Source organism: Manis javanica, chromosome 17 (assembly GCF_040802235.1).
Source record: "Manis javanica isolate MJ-LG chromosome 17, MJ_LKY, whole genome shotgun sequence".
Taxonomy (NCBI): Eukaryota; Metazoa; Chordata; class Mammalia; order Pholidota; family Manidae; genus Manis; species Manis javanica.
In genome coordinates, this window is record NC_133172.1 from 5,015,777 (window position 1) to 5,037,918 (window position 22,142).

Consider the following 22,142-nt stretch of genomic DNA (forward strand, 5'->3'; position numbering starts at 1 on the left):
AGCAGGTTTGTAGCAATATTTTATTTTGGTTTTACTTTGCCTTCATTGCACAACTTAAAGCAATTTTTCATATGCATATTTGTCATCTCTTTTTTTTGGTGAAGTGTCTTTAAATCTTTCGTTCCTTTTTTTTTATTGGATTGTCTCTTCTTTTACTAAGTTGGAAAAGTTCTTTATATTTTTTTGGACAAAAGTCTTTTAGTCAGGTGTATGTTTTGTTAATATTTTACTCTAGCCTATGGCTTGATTCTTAACTTTTTTAATTGTCTTTTTAATACCAAATTTTTTAGTATTGAGGAAGTCTAATGTATCAGTTTTTTCCTTTCTTTTATCATGATTTTGTGCCCTATTTAAGAAATCTTTGCCTAGTCCAAGGTGACTTAAATTTTTGAAGTTTTATGGTTTAACTCATATCTATAATTCATTGTAGTTAATTTTGGTATAAGGTAAACATGAATATCCTTGTTTCAACAGTACTTGTTAAATATTTCATTTTTTTCATCCTGCTTGTGCTTTTCTCTTTGTTGAATATACGGAGTGTAAATATCACAGCGCTTTTTGGTGCGCTCGCCTGCCAGTTCTGTCCCCTTGGCCCTTTGTGTCTGTTGCTCTTGATTGATTTCCCCCCTAGCTACGGGTCATGTTTTCTTGCTTCTTTGCATGTCTAGTAATTTTTTATTGGATGTCAGATATTGTCAATTTTACATTGTTTGCCGGGTTTGCTATTCCTTTAGCTCCTTCTGCTCTGGGATGTAGTCAAGTCACTTTGAAACAGTTTTGAGTCTCTGGGGGCTTTCTTCTAAGCTTTGTTTGGTGGGGCCGAAAGAGTCTTCTGCCTATAGGATTGCTTTATTCCCAGCACAGAGGCAGTTCTCTTCTGAGGACTCAAGCCCCTGCCCATGAGAAGGTCTTTCTGCCCGGCCGGTGGGATCGCTGACCATTCCTGCTCTCACGGGAGCCCTGGGAATTGTCCCACCTGCTCTGGGCAGTGGCCTTGGCCGTTTCCTCAGTCGTCACTCCTTAGCCAGAGACTCAGAAGGCCCCTCCGGCGCCTTACGGAGTGAGTTGTCTTTCTGTCTCTCTCTTTTCTTCCTGGCAAACTCGAGCCACCTTTGCTTCCTCAGACTTTGAATTTTGTGTGCTGCATCTGGAAAACCTCTCCCGACAGTGATCCGCGGCACACAACACCCTCATCTTGTTTGTTTCCCTTCTTCTCTGACTTGTGTCTGAAAGTTGTCACAGGTTATTTCCCCCATTTTTTTTTTTAGTTGGTTAAGGTGGAAATATAATTCTCGTAACTCTCCTGGTAGTCAGAGGTGTTATCAGTTCTGAGGGTTGTATTTTAATCCTTGGTCCAACAGTTATTAGCTAGGTGCTGACCTTTCCTTTCTTGATTTTCTCTAAAGTGGAATCATTGTAGTCTGTACCTCACAGGGTTGTTGTGAGGATTAAGTGAGAAAAGAACATGCTTGAAACAGTTCCTTGCAGGTATAGGAACTTGCTTTTATCATTATGTCCATGCCAAACAAATCTTTCCTTGGTCTGTAGGTGCTGGCTTCCTAGAATGAGGCAGCTCCCTATAAAGGAAGAAAAGTAGGTCTCAGGTCCAGAAATTCATCCTTGCTGAGGATGCCCTTGGCGAGACACCCTTATTGGAATTTCAGGACATGTATTAAAAGTGCTGAGCATTTCCTGAAAGCTGCGGAAAATGACCAAGTCCCAGGTAAGTCTATGATTTTCCAATTGGTTTTCTAGTAGATTTCTAGAAGTTTATAAACAATGTGTATAATAAAGAGAACAATGTATACAGATACAGTGTGGCTGGGAGGGATGTCCTTGGACTGGGAGCCAGAATGAATGGCCCCCAGTAGCCAGTCAGGGAAGCAAGAGCTGCCTGCGTGTCAGTGTTGCAAGGTGCTAACAATTAGACCTTGTGACGTAAGCAGCAGGATTCAGAGCCGAGTTCTGACCTTTCTGTGGTAGTACTGGAAACCGTCACAAAAGGGTAAAAACATGTTTGAAGATTTACTCTTGTGTATAAGAAGGAATTCCTTGAGGTCAGTAAATATTTCCTGGGCATTAGGTGTGAAGAAATGGCTTTGATAGGTCTTCTTCTTCCAGTCTTTCTTCTGGAGTGTGGACCCGGTGAATGGCCATACCCTTAAGGAAATAAGGAAATGGGGGAGATGAAAAAGGTACAGATCGGAAACTTTAAAAGAAATCTCTTCTTGTCTATGAAAAGAAGATAAGCATAGTGCTTACATAAGGGTTATTGTGCAGGTCATTGTGTTAAAATATGTAAAATGTTTAGAGTGATACACAGCACGTAGTGAGAGCTGTGTGTCGGCTTTTCTGAGTATGGGAATTTAATAGGAAGCACACTTTGTCAAAGGCAATTCGGAGCGTAACATACTTATGTATATGAAAAGCACTGCAGTGGCTACCAAGTGTCAGCAGGAAATGTGTACACTTGTGCAGTGGCCTCTTACCTGTTCCCTGGGCGCATCTATTCTCTGACAGCCCCCAGCTCTTCAGCCTCTTCCTATGGACCCAGGACTAATCATGCTGGGAGCGGCTCCAGCTTGACCTCCTTCAGAACTATTATTTCCCTACCTAACTGTGCCCATGTTTTAACTTGTGACTACTACTCTTGTAAGTCTTCATAATGTCTTGACATACTTAAACCCTCTGTAAAGGAGTGTATTTGCCTTTCTGCAAGATCAGAGCTGTTTTGAAGGCACGACCATGCTTTATGTCCTTTTGTATGGCAACATGCGTCGTAGGTGACATTAAATGCTCTTAAGGTGGGTTGCAGATGGCTTTCTGGTAGTTGAAAGTTTTAATGACATTTGACATGGGATGAGTGAATGAATGAAGAATGCACAAAGGGTGGTTTAATGAATTTAGCCACAAAGTGCAAACCAAAACTAGATACTGGGAAATAGTTATTTATAAACTTGCCTGGGTAAAATAATGAGAATAATGTCCTATAGGTCAGTTAAATTTTATTCCATTATATTACCTCCAGATTAAAAATGATTATGCCATTACAGGGCTTGTCATTCAATGATGTGGTTGTGGATTTCAGCTGGGAAGAGTGGAAGCTGCTAGACACTGTTCAGAAGAACCTCTACTGGGATGTGATGTTAGAAAATTATCGCAACCTAGTATCACTGGGTAAGGACAGCTTTCCTAAGCACCCTAGCATAAGCCCATCACTGCATTTCTGTTTTCATTGCTCCAGTTTGTGGGTATCCTGATAGCCACAGTGATTTTGGGCTTGGACTCATTTAGGTGATCGAACTTCTTTTCTTTATGATCAGTGACTATACTTTCATTTTCCAAATGACAAGTTTTTGTTCTGCCTGGTTTTAAACTACCCAGTGTCTGAGACAGAACTTTTCCTCACACTCCCTAATACTGCTCAGGTTCTCTGTGATTACTCCATGGCAGGTTATCAGGCGACCAAGCCAGAAGCAGTGGCCCAGTTGGGGAAAGGAGAACAAGGAATAGTGGAGAGAAAATCCCCAAGTCCTGGTGAGTGAAACCAGTGCGGTGGGAGTTAGTGAAAGCAGAGTAACAGTTGATCATCGTAGGCTGGGACCCTTGCTAAGTTGCCCTAATAATTTTTCTCATGCTCTGAGCATTGCAAGGCTACTCACTTTAGAGTGGGTGAATGAAGTCTTCAGTATGCATGATGCCTCCTTCTCTTTCCACCCTTCCATGCACGACTGTCTTTTCTAGCCACCTAGGAAACATACTTTGTCTTCTGTAAGCTGGGTCAGATGGTTGCCTACTGCATTTGGTCGTTAGCTTCTACACAGTTCTTCTACAGCTTGGTGGACACAGCCAGCCTTCCCCACCTCTCATCCATATTCACAGACCTCTTCTGTTACGCTTTCAAATATTCACACATTTGTTCCAAAGTTCGATGACAACTATGTCCTTCAGTTCATTATTTATTATCTTTCTTTTATTAGATACCTCCTTCAGACATATGTTGCACACCTGCTGTATCACTCCATTTTCTTTGGCTGTTGACTTCAGATTGCATCCTTCTCCATTTCATGATAATGGTAGGCTTCATTGATTTTTTTTTTCTAGAATTAATGTGGCAAGTTTATGATTGGAATCAGGAAGAAATCGAGAAGGATGAACCTGTAAAGAAAGATCGTGAAAATAATGCATTGGGAAGAATATTTTCTCTGAGCCAAAACTTTGTTCCATTTATAGAAAGACCTCTTAAATATTTTTCAAGAGGACTAAGTTTGAAACAAAATTCAGATTCAAATTTTCAAAGTAAAAACTATGCAGAAATGAACTTGGATGAGTTAAATGGCCACGGGAAATCATTTCTCCATTTACTACAGAAAACCTCCCACACTCAATCCCAGTACTATGAACACAATTTGTGTGTGAAGGCTTTCAGTGTGGTGACAAGTCTTAAAAGACATCGCAGACTTCACACAGAAGGGAAACCTTATGAATGCAGTGAATGTCCAAAATCCTTCAGATATAAATCAAAGCTCACAATACACCAGAGAACTCACACAGGAGAGAAGCCATACAGATGCAGTGAATGTCAGAAAGCTTTCAGTACAAAATGTCATCTCACTCTGCACTGGAGAACTCACACGGGAGAGAAACCCTACGGATGTACTGAGTGCCAGAAATCTTTCAGAACAAAGTATCATCTCATGTTACACCATAGGACTCATACAGGAGAGAAACCCTATGAATGCAAAGAATGTGGAAAAGCTTATAGGGAAAAGACAAAGCTCAGATTGCATTACAGAACACACACAGGAGAGAAACCTTTTGAGTGTAGTGATTGTGGGAAAGGTTTTATGCAGAAGTCAAACCTGATTATCCACCAAAGAATTCATACAGGACATAAACCCTATGGATGCAGAGAATGTGAAAAGGCTTTCTGTAGTAAGTCTCAGCTTGTTGTTCACCAGCAATTCCATACAGGAGGAAAATCCTATGAATGCAGGGAATGTGGGAAAGGCTTCAGTAAAAACTCACACCTCATAACACACCAGAGGATTCATACAGGAGAGAAACCTTATGAATGCAGTGAATGTGGAAAAGCATTTGTACACACATCACAGCTCATTGTACATCAGAGAAATCATACAAGAATAAAACCTTACGAATGCAAGGAATGTGGGAAAGCTTTTAGTAAGAAGTCACACTTCATAACGCATCAAAGAATTCATACAGGAGAGAAGCCCTATGAATGCAGTGACTGTGGAAAAGCTTTTATAGATAAGTCACAGCTTATCGTTCATCAAAGAACTCATACAGGAGAGAAACCTTATGCATGCAAGGAATGTCAGAAGGCCTTTAATAAAAAGTCATCCCTCATAACACATCAGAGAATTCATACAGGAGAGAAACCCTACAAATGCAGTGTCTGTGGAAAAGCTTTTATTGATAAGTCACATCTCATTGTTCATCAGAGAACCCATACAGGAGAGAAACCCTATGAATGCAGTGAATGTGGGAAAACTTTCATACGAAAGGCAATGCTCATTGTCCATCAGAGAACGCATACAGGAGAGAAGCCCTTTGTGTGTCTGGAATGCCAGAAGGCCTTTAGCAGTATGGCAATGCTCAGTAGACATCAGATGATTCATACAGGAGAGAAACCCCATGGATGCAGTGAATGTGGCAAAGCTTTCCGCCAAAAAAGCCATCTTACTATCCATCAACGATGCCATACTGGAGAGAAACCCTATGGGTGCATTCCATGTGGTCAAATCTTCAACCAGAAGTCACAGCTCATTCGACATCAGAGACGTCACACAGGAGAGAAACCGTATCAGTGCACTCAGTGTGGGGAAGCTTTTCTTGAGAAATCAGACCTCAGTGTCCATCAGGTAAGTCATGCAGGCCAGAGACCATATCAGTGCAGCGAGTGTGGGAAAACTTTCTCTGTCAAATTCCTTCTCAGTTCCCATGAGGAAATTCATACAGGAAAGAAATCTCAGGAACACAGTGCTGGAACGGCTTTAGGGAGGTGAGAATTCACAGAGGAGTTACCTTATGGACGCAGTGAAAATTCAGGTATTTCATTAATTTTGACCTTTGTAAGTTCCAGGAAACTTACCCAGGAGAGAAATCTTTTTTTTTTTTTTAATTAAGGTATCATTGATATACACCCTTATGAAGGTTTCACAAGAAAAACAATGTGGTTATTACATTCACCCTTATTATCAAGTCCCCCTAAATCATACCCCATTGCAGTCCCTGTCCATCAGTGTAGTAAGATGCCACAGAGTCCCTACTTATCTTCTCTGTGCTACACTGTCTTCCCTGTGACCCCTCCACACCATGTGCCTGCACCAATCATCAGGAGAGAAATCTTTTAAATGCAGAGAATAATGGAAAATTATCCACAATAAGTGTAGTCTGCTGGGTCATTAGAGAAAGGCGATGTGAATGCGTTGAAAAGTCAGAACCTTTTTTGAGAAGTGAAATTCCATGATACATCACACAGAAATGAAACTTTTTGAGTCCAGCAAATATTTTTTATAGGTCTTCATAATATAGTTCATTTTTGTTGAGGAAAAACCTCACTAATGTTGTGAATGCTGGAGTACCTTCCAAACATGGATTTTCATGCCAAAGAATACAGAAGAAATGAAGACTTGTGATAAGGGGTGCCTGTGGCATGAAGTCCAAACTTCTTGCACTTTTGCATCAGATAATGTTTATTAAAGAGAGTGACTAGTGTAATGACCATAGTGCGGGAAAGATGGCTTATATATAAAGAATTTTATAGTAAAAAATAGGATTCTGTCACATTGCCATGTTATTTATAGAAAATAGAACACAGCAGTTATGAAGAGCAGATAACTTTAGCATGCCAAATAACACTTCATTCATGTTTGAATATGTTGTACAGTTACAATATAAGTGAAGAAAAGTCCCATATATATATGTGTGTGCTTTGTCTCTGTACTTTTGTAAAACATGTATAATTTTCAAATTTCACAAGATTGTGAAAGAAAGTTGTTTACTGTGAAATTCTTGTTCCAGGTTTTATGTGTAGTATGCACCAAAAAATGCCAACATTGTACATTTTTGTATATCCTATAAATTGCAAGGCAAGTATTTGGGCTTAAGATTAAACAAGACTGTAATATAACACAGTTTGTGCTTTTCCCCCCCTCTTTTACTGTTTACTGGTATATTTAAATGGATCTGGTAGCTCTCTTCAGCCTTCTAGAATAATAAATTTTTTAAAACAAATTGTCTTCTGCTTGTCACTTAGAAAAAAAAACACATTAATGATATTGGCATTTAAGAGTGATGAGTAATCACAACTCTTCTGTCCCTGAGTTCTGAAAAACTGGAAGCAGCTGTTATTTTCAAAGAAATGACGATTAAAATACCATCTTTGGCGGTGGAATGGTCCGACTGGGGAATGTGGCCTGGAGCTATGGCCTCGTGCGCTTCTCTCCTAAAACCTAGTTTATTAGTTTCCTAGGGCCACCATAGCAAAGTATAAATCGAGTGGTTAAAAACAACAGAAATTTACTATTGTCTCCAGTCTGGAGGCTAAAGTCCAAAAATCAGGGTGTCTTCAGGGCCACGCTCTCTGAAACCTGCTGAGGAATCCCTCCCTGCCCCTTCCAGTTTGGAGCCGCGTCTAAGTCCATAAACGTTTCAGTCTTCAATCTTTTTCAATAATTATGATCAGGGTAAGATAAATTTCTGTTGCTCTATCCTCAGCTTCCCTGACTCTTTCCTCTGGCATCCTCACTTTAATCCTTTTTTGTCCAGAATTTTTTTTCAGTTCTAAAATTTCCATTTGGTTCTGTTATATAGCTTTTATTTGTCCACATGGAACGTGAGCTCTGTCTTTCCACTTATTGCAAGAGGGTTCATATGTACCTCATGAGGTAACGTTATCATAACTGCCTTTTGAAAAGCCTTTTCCTTGACTCTGAGGCCAACAGGTATTTCATCTGATGATCATCTTTTCCCCCTTAAAATCGGTCACGTTTTCCTGGTTCTTTGGAGATGCACTGAAGTACATACACGTTGTATGATGAGTGATTTTGCGGTGGACCCTGGATACTTCTATTACAGTGGGAGAGTCTGCCCGTTAGGGTCCCTGGGGGGTGTTAGCTCTTTCTGCTTTACAGTGCAGCCTGGTTATATTTAGCCCACACATCCTTCTGTGAGTAGTGGATTCAATGTCAGCGTGCTTTTCAGAGTCCTTGAATGGATTTTAGGTGTGCCTCTCATTTGAGCCACTGAGTGTTCTAGGCCTTAGGTGTCGCGACCCTTCAGGGACCGAAGCAACACGCCCAAGGTCTTGATTCTTCTCTAGGCTTTATTGTCCAATCTCTCACGGCGGTTACAGCAGTTGTCCGGAAGCTCCTCTCCCTCCCGGCGGGCGGGCTCCCTTATATTCAGTCACCCAACCAATCCGGGACAGTATCATGCGTGACCTTTAAGCGGATAGGTGTCACGCGCCACTCTAAGCGGGCAGCACGAGCTGTGCACGGGTACGGAAGTCTGCTGGGCCAATCCCCAACAGGGAAGAGGGGAAAGGGTGGTGAGCAGGAAGCAGGCGCCATCTTTAGGGCGTTGTCCAGCTAGAGTGGGGCTCAGCCTCGGCCATAGGCCGGGCCCCCACATTAGGGACTGGTTTACATCACAGTAAAGTTTGTTTCACTTTACTATGCTTCTTGCGCCACAGGGTTGAACATGGAGTCTGGGATTTATATCTCTTCATACACAGAATTAGGGGATTCCCCTTGGTCAGCATTATTCTTTCCAGTCTCTGGTTCCCTGAGACCCCCTTCACTAGTACTTCCTAGCACTCTGGCTGGAAAGGTGGAGTTCTCTCCCTGTTTTAGTCTCCCGTGATGTCAGGCAGTTTTGCACTAGGCTCACCTCTCTTCAAATTACTGATATGATTTCCCAGCGCAAAGCAGTGAGACAAAAGATTTTAAGATGGTGGGATTTCCTCTGTGCTCTTTGCAAAAAAGGGAATGCTTTTCCAAGTTTTTCTCTCCATAGGGATAGCTTTTCCCTCAGGGTTTTAAATCTCCAGGCATTGCCACCACTGCGGCAGTACAGTTTTGAGACTGGAGCCAGCCCTCAAGGCAGGACTGAGCTAAAAGAAGAAAAAGAAAATGGATTCCACCGACCCCCACCTTCTGGCTCACAGGGTTCACTTTTCTATGCCTTCTGACCGTTATGAATGGTTTTTCTCAATCTTTGCTCTGTACTCCAGCTGCACGGTTCCCCAAATTGACATGGTCATGGGAGGTAAGGGAAAAAAGTGAGGAAATCCACTTATACATCTTTTGTTTCTCAACTCCACTCTTTCTTCTCCAGTCTCCTTGCAAATTTTTTTCTTTAAAAGGGCCTTCAGGTAGTCGGTTTTTTGGTGCTTGAAATGTTTTCAGTTGTAATCAGTGGGAATAATAAACTGTAGTGGGCTTGCTCAAGCATGACTCACACCAGATGTCATATTTTCAAGTGATAAACCATCCTTGCCTTCCTGGGTACTTGATCATGAAGTTGGTGTTCGTATGTTGATGGATTTGATGGCTAATAATTTGTTCATGAATTTTACATCTATGTTCATGAGGGATCTTAATCTGAATGGCCAAAGTTTTAATTGGATTTTGTTGCACTCAAAGATTTTCTTAGTTTTACATCTTACCAGATATAGATGTGACCTGATGCTTACCCTGAAAATACTGGAATTCCTGATAGTTCTTTGCATTCTTTCCTCTTAACTTTCTAATTCTTTTCTGAAGTCATCTTTTTATAGAAATCCCTTTTTGACTCTAGAAAATAGCAATCTAGCCAAACAACTAATATTGTTTTCCATTTCTCCACTTAGAGCCCATAAGATGATTTAGAATCATTTGCCACCCAAATTGTTGAAGGTAAGAATTTTTGACAAAACATTCTGCCATGGGTGGGATGGTCTCTATCTTTTCAGCTTCTAGTACCAGTTCATTCACCTCTTTCTTCCTGGCTTCAAAGCCAGCACATACATTTTATATTTCTGTTAAGGTGGCACCTCACTTCTAGGTACCAATTCCTGCATCAATCAGTACAGGCTCAGTTATGCTGTGGTATCAACAACCCAGCAAATGTGGTGGTTTACAAGGATGTACTTATACCATGTTCTGGGATATGAAACAAATCTCAGCAAATTTCAAGGGACTAAATAATGTACTGTAATGTCTCGTATGCTCACATGAACTTAGAAGTCAATGCCAAAAACTAGCTAGAAATCCCTATAATTTTGGAAATTCTGAAATAAATTCTAAATGTCATGGATCAAAGAAGAAATACTTAAAATCATTTTTCCAACTTTGCATTCTAATAATTTTAAGTGTAAAAAGATTGAAAATCTACGTAACAATGCCCTGTGTACCTACAAAATAGATTCAGCAATTGTCACCATTTTGATATCTACCTATTTTCTATTTACCTACTTATCTTTTCAGGATCATTTGAAATTAAAGATGACATTTTACTTATAAATATATTATCATACATCCCCTACACAACCATATTACTACCACTCCTGAGAAATCAAATAGTTTAATAGAAATTAAAACACTTGGAATTTCCAAGTGATAACAACTATAAAAGTGTACACGAAGAGATTTTGCTGCTGACAAGAGGCAGGTCACCTTAATATACTAATCCTGTTTGAGCCTGGGACTCCACTTTGTCACTGGGGATCACATCACAAAATCCTCTTCTGCGGTGTGTAGAGGAACTTAAGTACTTCGTGTGACATCACTAACCCACACGTAGGTTGGAAGCGGTCAAGTGACATATAGTTTTCTTTTGGTTAAGTGACTTTAGTTCTTTGATGTCCCAGGGTGTGTAACAGGCTGGAGTTTGGAGTAGGGCTGGTTGGTTTCATCTGCGGGGCTCACCAAATGCTTGCAGAAATGCAGTATCTCACATCCCCACTTCAGAGTTAGTGTTCTCAACAGTTCCCACCCTAAGGAGATGAGAAGCCATGCTCTTGATATTAACCCTGCTCTCTGCCCCTGTCACTGCTATACATGGCCCAGCCTCAGCAAACGTGCAGGGCCCATGGCGTCTGAACCTGGCTCCAGCCCTGGCCCACCTTCCTGAATATCAAGAAAGCCTGTCCTTGCTGTTGACTTCCCCCTCCTACTGGCCCCAGTGCTTCCTCTATCTTTTCCTCCTCCACGAACTCTACTTCCAAGTATCCTATGATAAGGAAAAAAAATTCTGAGGTCCTAAAATTAAGTGACCCAGGTTGGAGAATGGGGGAGACAAGGGAAGGCAATCAATAACTTCAGGCTGTAGCCAACCAGAGACGGATGAAGTCATGTCAACAATTATCCAGAAGGTCCCCAGGAGCACTGCATCCCTCTCACACGTGACCAGTCCCTCCGTCACCCAACAACTAACCAGGAGCCTTCTCTGTGAACTATCCCCCCACGTTCCCCACTCCATGTTCACCTGCCTTCCTTAACTGTAGCCAATGTAAACTTAATACAACTTACTTTCCTTCAGACCCCTGCTAAATGTTCCCTGTTTCTTGAGTCTGGCGGTCCAGTAATTTGTTAACTGGCCTTGCTGCTGGTGACGCAGAAACTGCCTGTCCTGGGACTCCTTTTTATGGCTGCATCTCTTAAGGGCTCAATGAACCCTTTTTAGAGCTCCTGCCGTCTCTATTAGTTTTGTTACCTAGAATTATTTCTCTTAATGCATGTGTCTACTGTGTCTCCCTTAGAGCACACTGCCTTTCATCACAAGTCTTCCCGAAATCGTCCCCTGTCCACTTTCCTTTCCCCGGCTAGACAGCTCATCGTTGGAAAGCGGCCTTTACGTCTTCGCAGGAAGCGCGGCAACGGATTCAGGTCAGTGAATGGCTCGCGTTTCCGGTCTTGGGTGGGCGGGGGCGGAGCCCCGGTGCAACTGAGCATGCGCACCGCCCCTGCTGGCTCTGCGTGCGAGGCCCTGGGAGGCCAGTGGGAAGAAGCGGCTTGGACGGCACCGGGCCGCCCGGGATTGTGGCACGAAGAGCCGTTTCCTCTTTGTCAGGCACGTCCTTCAGGACAGCCGTTCCCCTGGTGCAGCCGCTGAGCGTGGGCGGCCGGGTCACTCTCCGAGTATGAGTTTTGAGAAGGATGGCACCCTCTAAATCAAACTGCTCCTGAATGAGCAAGGCGGGGGCGGGGTGGGGGTGAGGGGTCAGCAAAGTGGAGGGCCGGAAGCGGAAGTGGTGTGTGGCGTCCTTTTAAACCTCTGGTGGCGCGTTGGGGCGTCTGTAGTTGCTTGGATACAGGTACGAGGCTTAAAAAATCGCTGGTGGAGGCTGGCCGGACCGTGCTTGCTGAGGGCAGCCTGGGGGCGTCTCGGGGTTGGTGGTGGGCTGGAGGGTCTGCGTTACAGGAGAGGAGGCTTGAGTGCGAGTCGGGGTATGAAGCGCGTGGGTCAGTTCTGAGGTGGAGAGGGTGTCAGTGTGGGATGGGGATGACTCCCTGGGGATTTTGGAAGTCAGTGCTTCAGAAACCTGACGGTCAGTGGTGGCTGTGTGGGCCGGTGACGACTTAAGTGCGGTCTGTCCAAGATTAGAGTGACTTGGTTCAGGATGAGAGAGCAATGTGGGCGTGAGTGGTTGCACAGGCTCGTTTGTGTTTGTGTACCTTGGGGTTGGGCATGAGTTGGGAAGGTCTTGATGGGCAGGGGATGGGGACTGAAGGTCAGTAATTTGAGTCCCCTGCCTCGGATAATGGGAACAGACTTTTGGAGGGCTAATTCTCACAGCTGACACAGTTTGATCTATTATGTCCTATCTCCTACTCAAGTTTGTTTTCGACTCTCTATTGACCTCAAATTATTCTCTCCACTTACTCTATGAAAAATGAGAATACTTTGAAATAATTATATTAAATCAATCTGCAATAAAATGTGTTGTGAAAGGTGTGGCTTCTGCCTTTTTGTCCTTGAGGTTTTTATATGTTTCACTTGAGTCTCATTTCCTTTCTGTCTGATTATGACTCAGGTAGTGAGAAGCAAGCCAGTTTCTGCAAAATATGCTGCCTAGAGACAATAATTGTTAAAATTTGGGTATGTTTCTTATTTTAGGCTTTTGAAAAAGTTATTAATTGATCTATTACTTGAATTTTCATATATATATTCACATGTTAATTCTTTTAAAAATGTTTTTACGTTAGAAAACAACTTTTAGTATTCCTTTAAGTAAATGTACTATGGAATTTAGACTGGTGTCACAACTGTACATAAATTTGGATGGAACAATATATACATTTAATACAAATTGGTCTCTCCAGCTCAGAAAATTTTCTGGTTTTCTTAAGTAGATTCTGGATATTTGTATTATTTTTAGTAATTATATTTTTATTTCTATTGCATATGTTTCCTTTTGCCATCTAGACTTTTATTTTAAATTTGGTGTGACAAAAAGCAATATCTATCTGAGCCCATTACTGAATTTTCATTATTATAAGTAGTTTTCAGAATTTTTTCCAGATATTTTAGGAAAGCAGTCACAAAATCTTGAAATGATTTTGGTGGAAAGAGTATGGATTTTAGAGTTAGATCTTGGTGTTATTCAATTAAACCACTAGTTGGGACAGTGGGAAGGTTACATAGATTCTGAGGTTCCAATTTCTCATTTGCATAAACTCAGTTCATAGAGACTGTGAGTGAAATCTTAACTGAAACCAATCTATCAAGAGGACTTACAACAGTGGTGACAGAGTAGCTACTTGATAAATGGTAGTTGCTACTTTTCTAATATTTATATTGCTGTAGGGCTTTTTGCACCTTTAAATGTTTCTATTTCTTATTTTTTCTTTCTTTTATACAGTCACATGCAGTAGTTTTGTGTCTTGCCTCTTCCCTTTAACATTGTTTGTGAGCTTCATCTATGTTACATGTAGCTTTAGCTGATTCATTGTTATATAGTTTATTCATCATTATGAGTATGGTACAGTTTATTTCCATTTTATGGTGGATGGACAGTGGAATTTTTTCCCATTTTTGGCTGTTATAAACTGCTGCTGTGAGCATTCTTGTGTACATATCCGGGTTCACAAGTCTGTATACATTTTTCTAGAATAGTTACTCAAGAGTTGTGTTGTAGGTCGTAACAGTCAACAAATTGCCATGTTTCCTCTAAAGGAGCTCTTCTAATTTGCATCCTTGTCAGCACATGGAAGTTCTAAATCCTTGCCGACCTTGGGTATTGTCAGATATTTTGCTTTTAGTACCATGAGCAGAATTCTTAGTACTATCTCATTGTAGTTTTAATTTACATGTCCCTGATTATCAATAGGACTGAGCCCCTTGTATTACGTTTCCTGGACATTGAATTTCTTTTTTATGACATGTCTCTTCAAATCTTTTGCCCCAGTTTTTTAAAAAAATTGCCCATTAAAAAAAATGTGATTTCTTTATATTTTCTATGTATGAGCCCTGACTGGCCATACATGTTGCAAATATGTTCTCACATTCTGTGGCTTATTTTTAGCACTCTTAAAAAGACTATCAATTTTTTTTAGGAATTTTATTTTTTTATTTTTAATTGCTTGTTACTATATAGAAATACGTTAGTCTTTATATATTGTTTTTATATCTAGCTATGTTGCAAAACTATTAATATAGCTGAAGAGTCTTTGGGATTTTTTTCTTTATAAACAATCGTAACAAAAGCAAATTTTGACAGTTGTATTCCATCCTTTCGTGTCCTTACTTTTTCCTTCTTGCTTTTTCTTGGCGAGGACAATCAATAGAATGTAGAATGGAAACATTGCCACCTGTCTCCCTGATCTCAGTTAGGGAACATTTTCAGTGTTTTAACCTTAAATATGAGGTTTGATGTAGGTTTTTTGATAGATACTGTTCTGTGGATTAAGAAAGTTCCATTCTATTTCTGCTTTGCCAAGATTTTGTTGGTGTTATTTGAGTTGAATTTTATCAAATGTTTTTCAGGATTTGATTTCTTTTATTGTTGTCATGAGTTTATTCACTTTAAGATTTTAAATCAACTTTATACTCCTGGGAGAAATCCTAAATTAGCTTTTTTCTACAGTGCTGGATTTAATTTATTATTTTCATGCAGTATTATCAGTGTTTGTGTATGAGATTTGCCTTTAAGTTTATTTTCTTGCACTGTTCTCAAAAGTCAGTTTCTTCCATTTACTATGTGTTTCCCAATAGACCACACTTTTGAAGTTGCAGATTTTAATGTATAGGCAAAGAGTCAAAATTTTTTTTTTCTTTGAGAGGGCATCTCTCATATTTATTGATCAAATGGTTGTTAACAACAATAAAATTCTGTATAGGGGACTCAATGCACAATCATTAATCAACCCCAAGCCTAATTCCAAAGAGTCAAATTTTAATTTAACTTCATAAGGAGAGTGAGCAATACACAGGTATGCTTAGGATATATTTGTGAATACTGAGAGCATCTCAGCCTTAGACATTGTATTCCCAGGGCCTTTGGATTGATTATACTAGACATTTGGGTGTCAAACCGCATGTTACTTTTGTCCCCAGCAACCTGATCAGAGGGACCAGAAGACCCAGCCTGGAAGTTTACGTGACAATAAGGCCTCTGTGATAAAAGCAGAGATTCTGAGCCTGTACTTAATATGCCGTCTCAAGTGATTGTTCCCCTTAAGTCCACGGGTCTTGACTTTCTGGGAAGACAGGCCCTGTGATGTGAGGAGGCAGAGGTCCCAGAACAACAGTGTCCTCTTGCTCGTGGCCCTTGTGACCAGAGAACTTGTACCAAGATTCAGAGAAGAGCCGAAAAAGTCATTTGAGCAGATGTTGGAGTCACTGGCCATTTCCCAAGAGCAGCTGAAAATGACTGAATCCCAGGTGAGCTGTTTTTCCAGAGGATTTGAGGAAATTTCTGATAATGTGCACAATTAAAAGTAACACTACGCACAGATAAAAGTCAGGTGGGAAAAAGGCAGAGAAGAGGAGATAGAAGATTAAGACCGCAGCCACAGGGATCAGGGACAAATACGTAGTTCACAGGTCACTCGAAGTGCCTAATGCTGAAACATTGCTAGGCCACAGGCTCCAAAGCTGAGCTGCCAGGCTTCCTCTGGTGCCGATGGAGGCTGTGATCCCAGGGGAGCAGGCCTTGTTTTGAAGTATATTTTTCATTAAGAGGAAACAGACGATACCTTGCAGTCAGTAAATGTTTTCTGGCATTTAGGCATCAAGATGTATTTTTATAGGTCTTCATCAAAAAATCAAAAGAGGTACCCAAAGTCTGTATGACCGGTTCTTCCCTGCTTGCTTTCTTAAACCCGCCCTTCCTCTAAAAGTGGTTTTCATAAGGATCACCAATAACTCATGTTGTTAAATCCCATGATCCGGTTTTCCTTGACTTTTCAGCAGCATCTAACATTGTTCATACTTCCTCTGCCCTTGAAATACCTCACTTGTGTTCAGAATACCGTTCTCTCTTGAGTTTTCTGCCTTCCTGACCACTTCTTCGAGAGTTCGGTTTCTTTTTGTGAGTTTGTCGTGTCTCCCAGGCTCGTTCCTTCCATCCTGTGTCCGTCCTCACTCCTTTAACTGTGATCTAGCACCACAGGTTTAAACACCACATATGCGCTGGTGGCTTCTTTATTTCTTCAGCCGGGACTTCTCTTCTGAGCATCACCTACATCTGAAGACCTCAGTACCTCAGGGTGCATCTCTTTGCGTGTGTCCAGCTTGCCATTTACCAAACCAAGTTCTTGATCTCACCTCAAGCCTGTTCCTTCCACAGTTCCCCTCGTTCAGTTAAGAGCTTCCCCCAGCTTCTCCGGGGAGGGGTCAGCAAACTCCTGTAAAGGGAAAGGTAGTAAGTATTTTAGACTTTGTGGGCCAGTCTCTGTTGCAGCTACTCAACTCTGCCACTGTCACACAAAAACAGCCACAGACAGTTGAAACTGATGGGCATATCTCCACTTCTCACACTTCCCATCATCCCTCAAAGTAGACCTCAGATCCATCACCCTTCATTGCCATGGCGCCATCCCAGTCTAAGCCATCGTCATCTTCACTTGGGCCACTGCAGCAGCCTCCATTGTTCTTTGCTAACCTCTTCACCATCTTACATACCTTTCTTCAGACTGCCCTGTTGCTGTGGCTTTGGTATTTTCCTGTAAATTTTAGAATCTTCTCAGTTTTCACACCTGATGAGTTACTGATTTCAATTGCATTGTCTCTATAGATTAATTTTGGGGATAATCAACCTTTTTATGAAACAGAATTTTCCAAGTCAAGAACACTTATTTAGATTTTCTTTCATTTCTTTCAGTAGAGGTTTGTAGTTTTCAGTGTTGAGATCTTGCGCATCTTTTAAAGAATTATTTCTAGGTATTTGCTCTGCTTTGATGCTATTATGAATGGCATTATTTGATTTCATTTTCTAATAGTTGGCTGCTAGTATATTGAAATACAGTTGGTTTATGAAGACTGACTTTATGGTTACTGACCTTGAGAAATTGATTTATGAAGTCTAGTAGTTTGTAATACTTACATATTTTCTACATTGAAAAGTTATGTCCTCAGTAAATGATAAATTTCTTCCTTTCCAATTCTTTTGCCTTTTATTTCTTTTTCTTGTCCGATTGCAATGGGCAGTACCATGTTGAATAGAAGTGGTGGTAACAGGCATCCTGTCTCATCTGACCTAGTGCAGAAACTTTCAGTAATTCACTAAAAAGTATAAGGTTTGCTTTGTATGGATATTATTTTTCAGATTACATGTATTCCTAATTTGCTAAGAGTTTTCATCATTAAAAGGTATTAAGTTTTATTATATGCGTTTTTCTAGTGCTTTCCTAATATTTTGTTATAAAAAATTTCAGATGCACAGAAAAAGTGAAAGAATTTTACAGTGAATACCCATACACCAACCAATTAGATGCTACAATTAACATTTTACTGCACTTTATTAATCACCTGTGCAATATTGTGATTTATAAGATACATATTTGGTCATTCAGATGACCAGAATGTATTTCTCATATGATGTATTTGATCCTTGTCGACAGTTCCTGATTCACAGATCCCAAAACCATGGACTTTCCTAAGTGTTGAGAGTGACAAAGATGTCTTTTGTTAAAGGTGACCTTTGAAAGTACCAAGGATGGGTGCCAGTTGCCTGGAGAACCAGCCATGTGATTTGAGGGTTGGAACTTCCAGTCCCCACCCCTCCCTTTCCCCACCACCTGAAGGAGGGGAGACGGGCTAGAGGTTAATCTCTCACAATGGCCAGGATTTAATCAACTGTGCCTAAGTAATGAGGCTGCCATAAAAACTCAAAAGGACTGGGGTCAGACAGCTCCCAGGTTGATAAGCACATGGAGATTTGGGCAGAGAGTTATGTCAGGAGAGGGCAAGGAAGCCCCCCACACTCTCCTATCCCTGGTCCTGTGCACCTCTTCATCTGTCTGTCCCTGAGCGACATCCTTCTATAATAAACCAGTGACCTAGTAACTAAAATGTTTCTCTTAAGTTCTGTGAGCTACTCTTAGCGAATTAATTGAACCTGAGGAGGAGGCCGTGGGAACCTCTGACTTACAGCCAGACAGTCAGAAGCACAGGTAGCAACCCAGGCTTGGAACTGGCATCTGAAGTGAGGTGGTGGGAGGGCAGGGGGCAGTCTTGTAGGACTGAACCCTTAAACCATGGATCTGATGCTTTCTCCAGGTAGATAATCTTAGAATTGAGTTGAATTGTAGGACACCCGAGAACTGCTGTTGTAGATGTCAGGAAACCCCACCTCACCATGTTGGAAATTGAGTCTCAGAACACCAAAAACAAACAAACAAAAATACGACCTCTCCATCTAGCCCTCCCTTTCTCTCTTATTTTTTAATGTATTTCAAAGTAAGTTACAAACATTAGTACACTGCCTCCTAAATACCCCAGCATGAACTAGGGTTTAGTTTTGTTTATACTACTTACATGTATTTTGATGTAAAATATGTCTACAATGAAATGTACAGATCTTAGTGTACCATTTGATAGTTTTGGCATGTGCACACACACCTGTGTTACATGCTTTTCATGCAGCTGCTGTCACGGCGATAGGATTTTTATCCTTTATTTTGTCAAGGTGGTGAGTTACTTTGGTTGATTTTTGAATGGCAGGGTATTTTTAATGAGCTTAAAATTTCTCCCATAAAGGGTAAGGCAAAACTAGACCCCCAAACTTTGGGTGTATAATGTGTTCTGAAAACGATATAATAAGTTCATTCACATTTTTTCCATATCATTGAATGAAACATCACTTGAAGTAAGAATCTGCTGTTACAGTTAAGTGTGTTATTTAAGGATGTGGTTGTGGACTTCACCTGGGAGGGATGGCAGTTCCTGGACGCTGTGCTGGGATATGATCCAGACAGTGTCCTGAGACAGTAAAACCTTCATGACTTCTTCGGTCTAGTGTCAGTGAGGGATGAGGTGAGCGCCAGTCTCAGGAATATATGTTCTGCATGGATGAGAATATCCTGGATTTCTTGGAAGGTTATTTACTCAGAGGGCCCCAGAAAACCCACCCTACAGAGGCTGCCAGGGAAGTAAGCAAGTCCCCCTGAGTTTTTCCCAGAGAGGATGAAGATGGGAGATGTAGCAGAACTTCCCTTTCCTTAGTTGTGTCTTAGCTCCAGGCAGCCACGAGGTGGAAACTGTGTTCCAGCTCGAGTTTTCATGAGCTCTTGGGACACATAAAGGTCACATGAGTGGCAGCAATGTCAGGTGAAGCCAGAGTTGCTTTGCTCTTGGTGTGCTTCGACTCCCCAGATTTCTCTCTCCTGCTGATCCCAGTTGCAGCTCAGTGAATGCCAGAGAACTCACATTGGAGGAGACCCTTTTCATGTAAAGTGTCCAGGGGCTTCCGTCTGGAAGTCAGAGTACGTTCTGCATCAGAGAATTCATACTGGAGAGACACTTAGGAATGCAGTCAGTGCCAGAAAGCGTTCACGCGTCACTCAGAACTCACTTTACGTCAGAGAGTTCATGCCTGGACTGAAGGTCAGAAAGCCGTCAGGTCACACGGGTGAGAAACTGCACGAATGCAGTGACCTCCAGCCAGAGGTCACTGCTCAGCCTCCACCATAGAACCCAGACAGGAGAAGAACTCCATATATGTAATGAATGTGGGAGAGCTTTAACCTGGACGCCTGGTCCAGCCAGACTCCAGAGAACCCATACAGGAGGGAGACCTACAAACGCAGTGACTGTGGGAAATCGTTTAGTGTCAAGTCACACCCCAGCAGACGCTGGACATGTCACACAGGAAGGAAATACAGATACAGAGAAAATGAGAAAGCATTTATGGAGGCCATTCCAGCATGAGATTACAGGCATACAGGAGAGAATTCTTACACATGCAGTGAATAACGAAGTTCTCATTCAGGTTATTTACTTTCCTAGAGAATTTAAATGAGAGAAATCTGTGATGTATGTATGTAAATAAATGTGGCAAAATCTTTAGTAATAACCGTACCATGGCTCTGATACGGTAGGTTGCCTACTTCAGGCAGCCTGGACTCCAGAAGCGAGGAGGCTTCTTCAGTGTAAAGGGAAAGGGACACAAGATGAACGGATTTAAAAAAAATAATAACCTTTTTATTGTGGGAGATAACATGCAGAAAAGTGATTAAGGCATAAATGTACAGCTTAAGCCCATCCTTGTAAAACAAATACCCATGTGCCCCAACACGGGCCAGGAAGGAAAAGCCCGAAGCCTAACTGTGTGTATTTTTCAGATACTTTACAGATCAAATCTGGTCTCTTCCTCTAGCTGTGATCACTGTCTTGGCCTTTATGTAATAAATCCCTTGCCTTTTAAAAATACTTTTAATACCGAAGTAGTATAGTTTTAGTTTTATCTTTAGAAAACTATATGTAAATGGGATATAACATCTCTATTCTGATATATGTGGCTTTTTTTCATTTGACATGATGACCTTTAGATTAATCCATGTTGTGTAGGCTAATGCAGTCTTATCGCTGCACAGTAATTCATAAAGAATATACTACGTTATCTGTCCTCCTGTTGATGGACATTTGGGTTGTTTCCAGTCTGGGGCTATTATGAAATATATGCATATTTCATAATCTGGGGCACACACTGTTAGCTGTGTTTTTCCCTCACATATTATGTGTCTTGGTGGTCATAAGCACACATTTTTTGGTAGGACATATACCTAGGAGTGGGTTTGTTGGGTCAAAGGGTGATTATTTTTTAAGGACTTTAAAATGGAAAATGGAAACATAGGCAAGAGTAGAAAGCTTCAAAAATTTAAAATGCTTTGTCAATCTCTCATGATTGCTTTTCTTTTTTCTCCCTGGGACTATTTCTAATCAAATATCCCATGTTGTATTATTTCCCCCTTAAATACTTTAATGTGTGTCTGCAATAGATAAGGATTTAAAAGGCTATAGCCACTGTACCATTATACCCATCAAACTTGGAGTGATGCCTTAATATGTCGCAGTTCCCCAGAGAGCCAATAGTGTGTGTGTGTGTGAGTGAGATTTATTACAAGGTACTGGTTCACATGATTATAGAAGCTGAGAATTTGGAGGTGGGAAGGGTGGGAAAGATTTTCTGATTCATTAGGAATTCTGGTAACTGTTCCTGAGAACTTCTCCTTTGAGAAGAACAGAATATTGACCGCTTAGCTTGCCCACATCTGCCACAGAGCCAGAGTAGCTCCAGAGGGCCTTGAACAAGACCCTCTGGCTTGTTCAAGAAAGGCTGGGAAGAGCAACCTTTCTGTCAGATTCATTTTGCTAACAACTTCTGCCCCAACGCTGTCCCAGCAGCTGGTTCATTAGCCCCACATGGGAAGACTGTTTGTTCTTGGGTGAGGGCTGGGATGAATCTGTGTATCCAAGATCTAATATCAGTTCTTAGTCTGTTCTCTGCTAAAGAGAGAATGTATTCAGCTGCTAAGAATAGGATGGTCACTCATGACAGTGACCAGGGAGGCTCAGGAATAAATACAGAATCCCGCATTAGTAATCGGCTGCACCATAGCAATCAGCTGCCCAGTGCCGCAGTGACCTAACCCAGTGGTCCTGATGAAAGAGCTGCAGTCGTAGAGCCACGT

At 41.3% G+C, this 22,142-nt stretch overlaps 2 protein-coding genes across 4 annotated transcripts in view; both read left to right on the forward strand.

The window, feature by feature from the left end:
• Positions 1 to 1,584: 1,584 nt before the first annotated feature.
• LOC108385579 (uncharacterized) lies at positions 1,585 to 11,855 on the forward strand. Of its 3 annotated transcripts, XM_037025737.2 has the most exons (6): positions 1,585 to 1,723; positions 3,054 to 3,177; positions 3,454 to 3,537; positions 4,105 to 5,885; positions 9,878 to 9,923; positions 11,768 to 11,855. In XM_037025737.2, exons 1-5 carry the CDS (start codon positions 1,709 to 1,711, stop codon positions 9,884 to 9,886), a joined length of 2,013 nt encoding a protein of 670 aa, XP_036881632.2. In that variant the 5' UTR covers positions 1,585 to 1,708; the 3' UTR covers positions 9,887 to 9,923; positions 11,768 to 11,855. The 3 variants fall into 3 exon arrangements, with proteins under 3 accessions (XP_036881632.2, XP_017498558.3, XP_017498560.3); XM_017643069.3 differs by lacking the exons at positions 9,878 to 9,923; positions 11,768 to 11,855 and having other exon boundaries at positions 4,105 to 7,274; XM_017643071.3 differs by lacking the exons at positions 3,454 to 3,537; positions 9,878 to 9,923; positions 11,768 to 11,855 and having other exon boundaries at positions 4,105 to 7,275.
• HAS1 (hyaluronan synthase 1) overlaps positions 11,774 to 22,142 on the forward strand; it is a 40,805-nt gene continuing 30,436 nt past the window's right edge. The window contains exon 1 of the mRNA XM_037025739.2: positions 11,774 to 11,894. The gene's annotated coding sequence lies outside the window, so the exon portion shown is untranslated. The remainder of the gene's footprint in view (positions 11,895 to 22,142) is intronic.

Bases quoted from the DNA above. Each gene is read 5' to 3' on its own strand.
- LOC108385579 (XM_017643069.3), top strand. The intron at 3,178-3,453 runs GTAAGGACAGCT...ACTCCATGGCAG, and splicing joins TCGCAACCTAGTATCACTGG to GTTATCAGGCGACCAAGCCA. The intron at 3,538-4,104 runs GTGAGTGAAACC...TTTTTTTTCTAG, and splicing joins GAGAAAATCCCCAAGTCCTG to AATTAATGTGGCAAGTTTAT.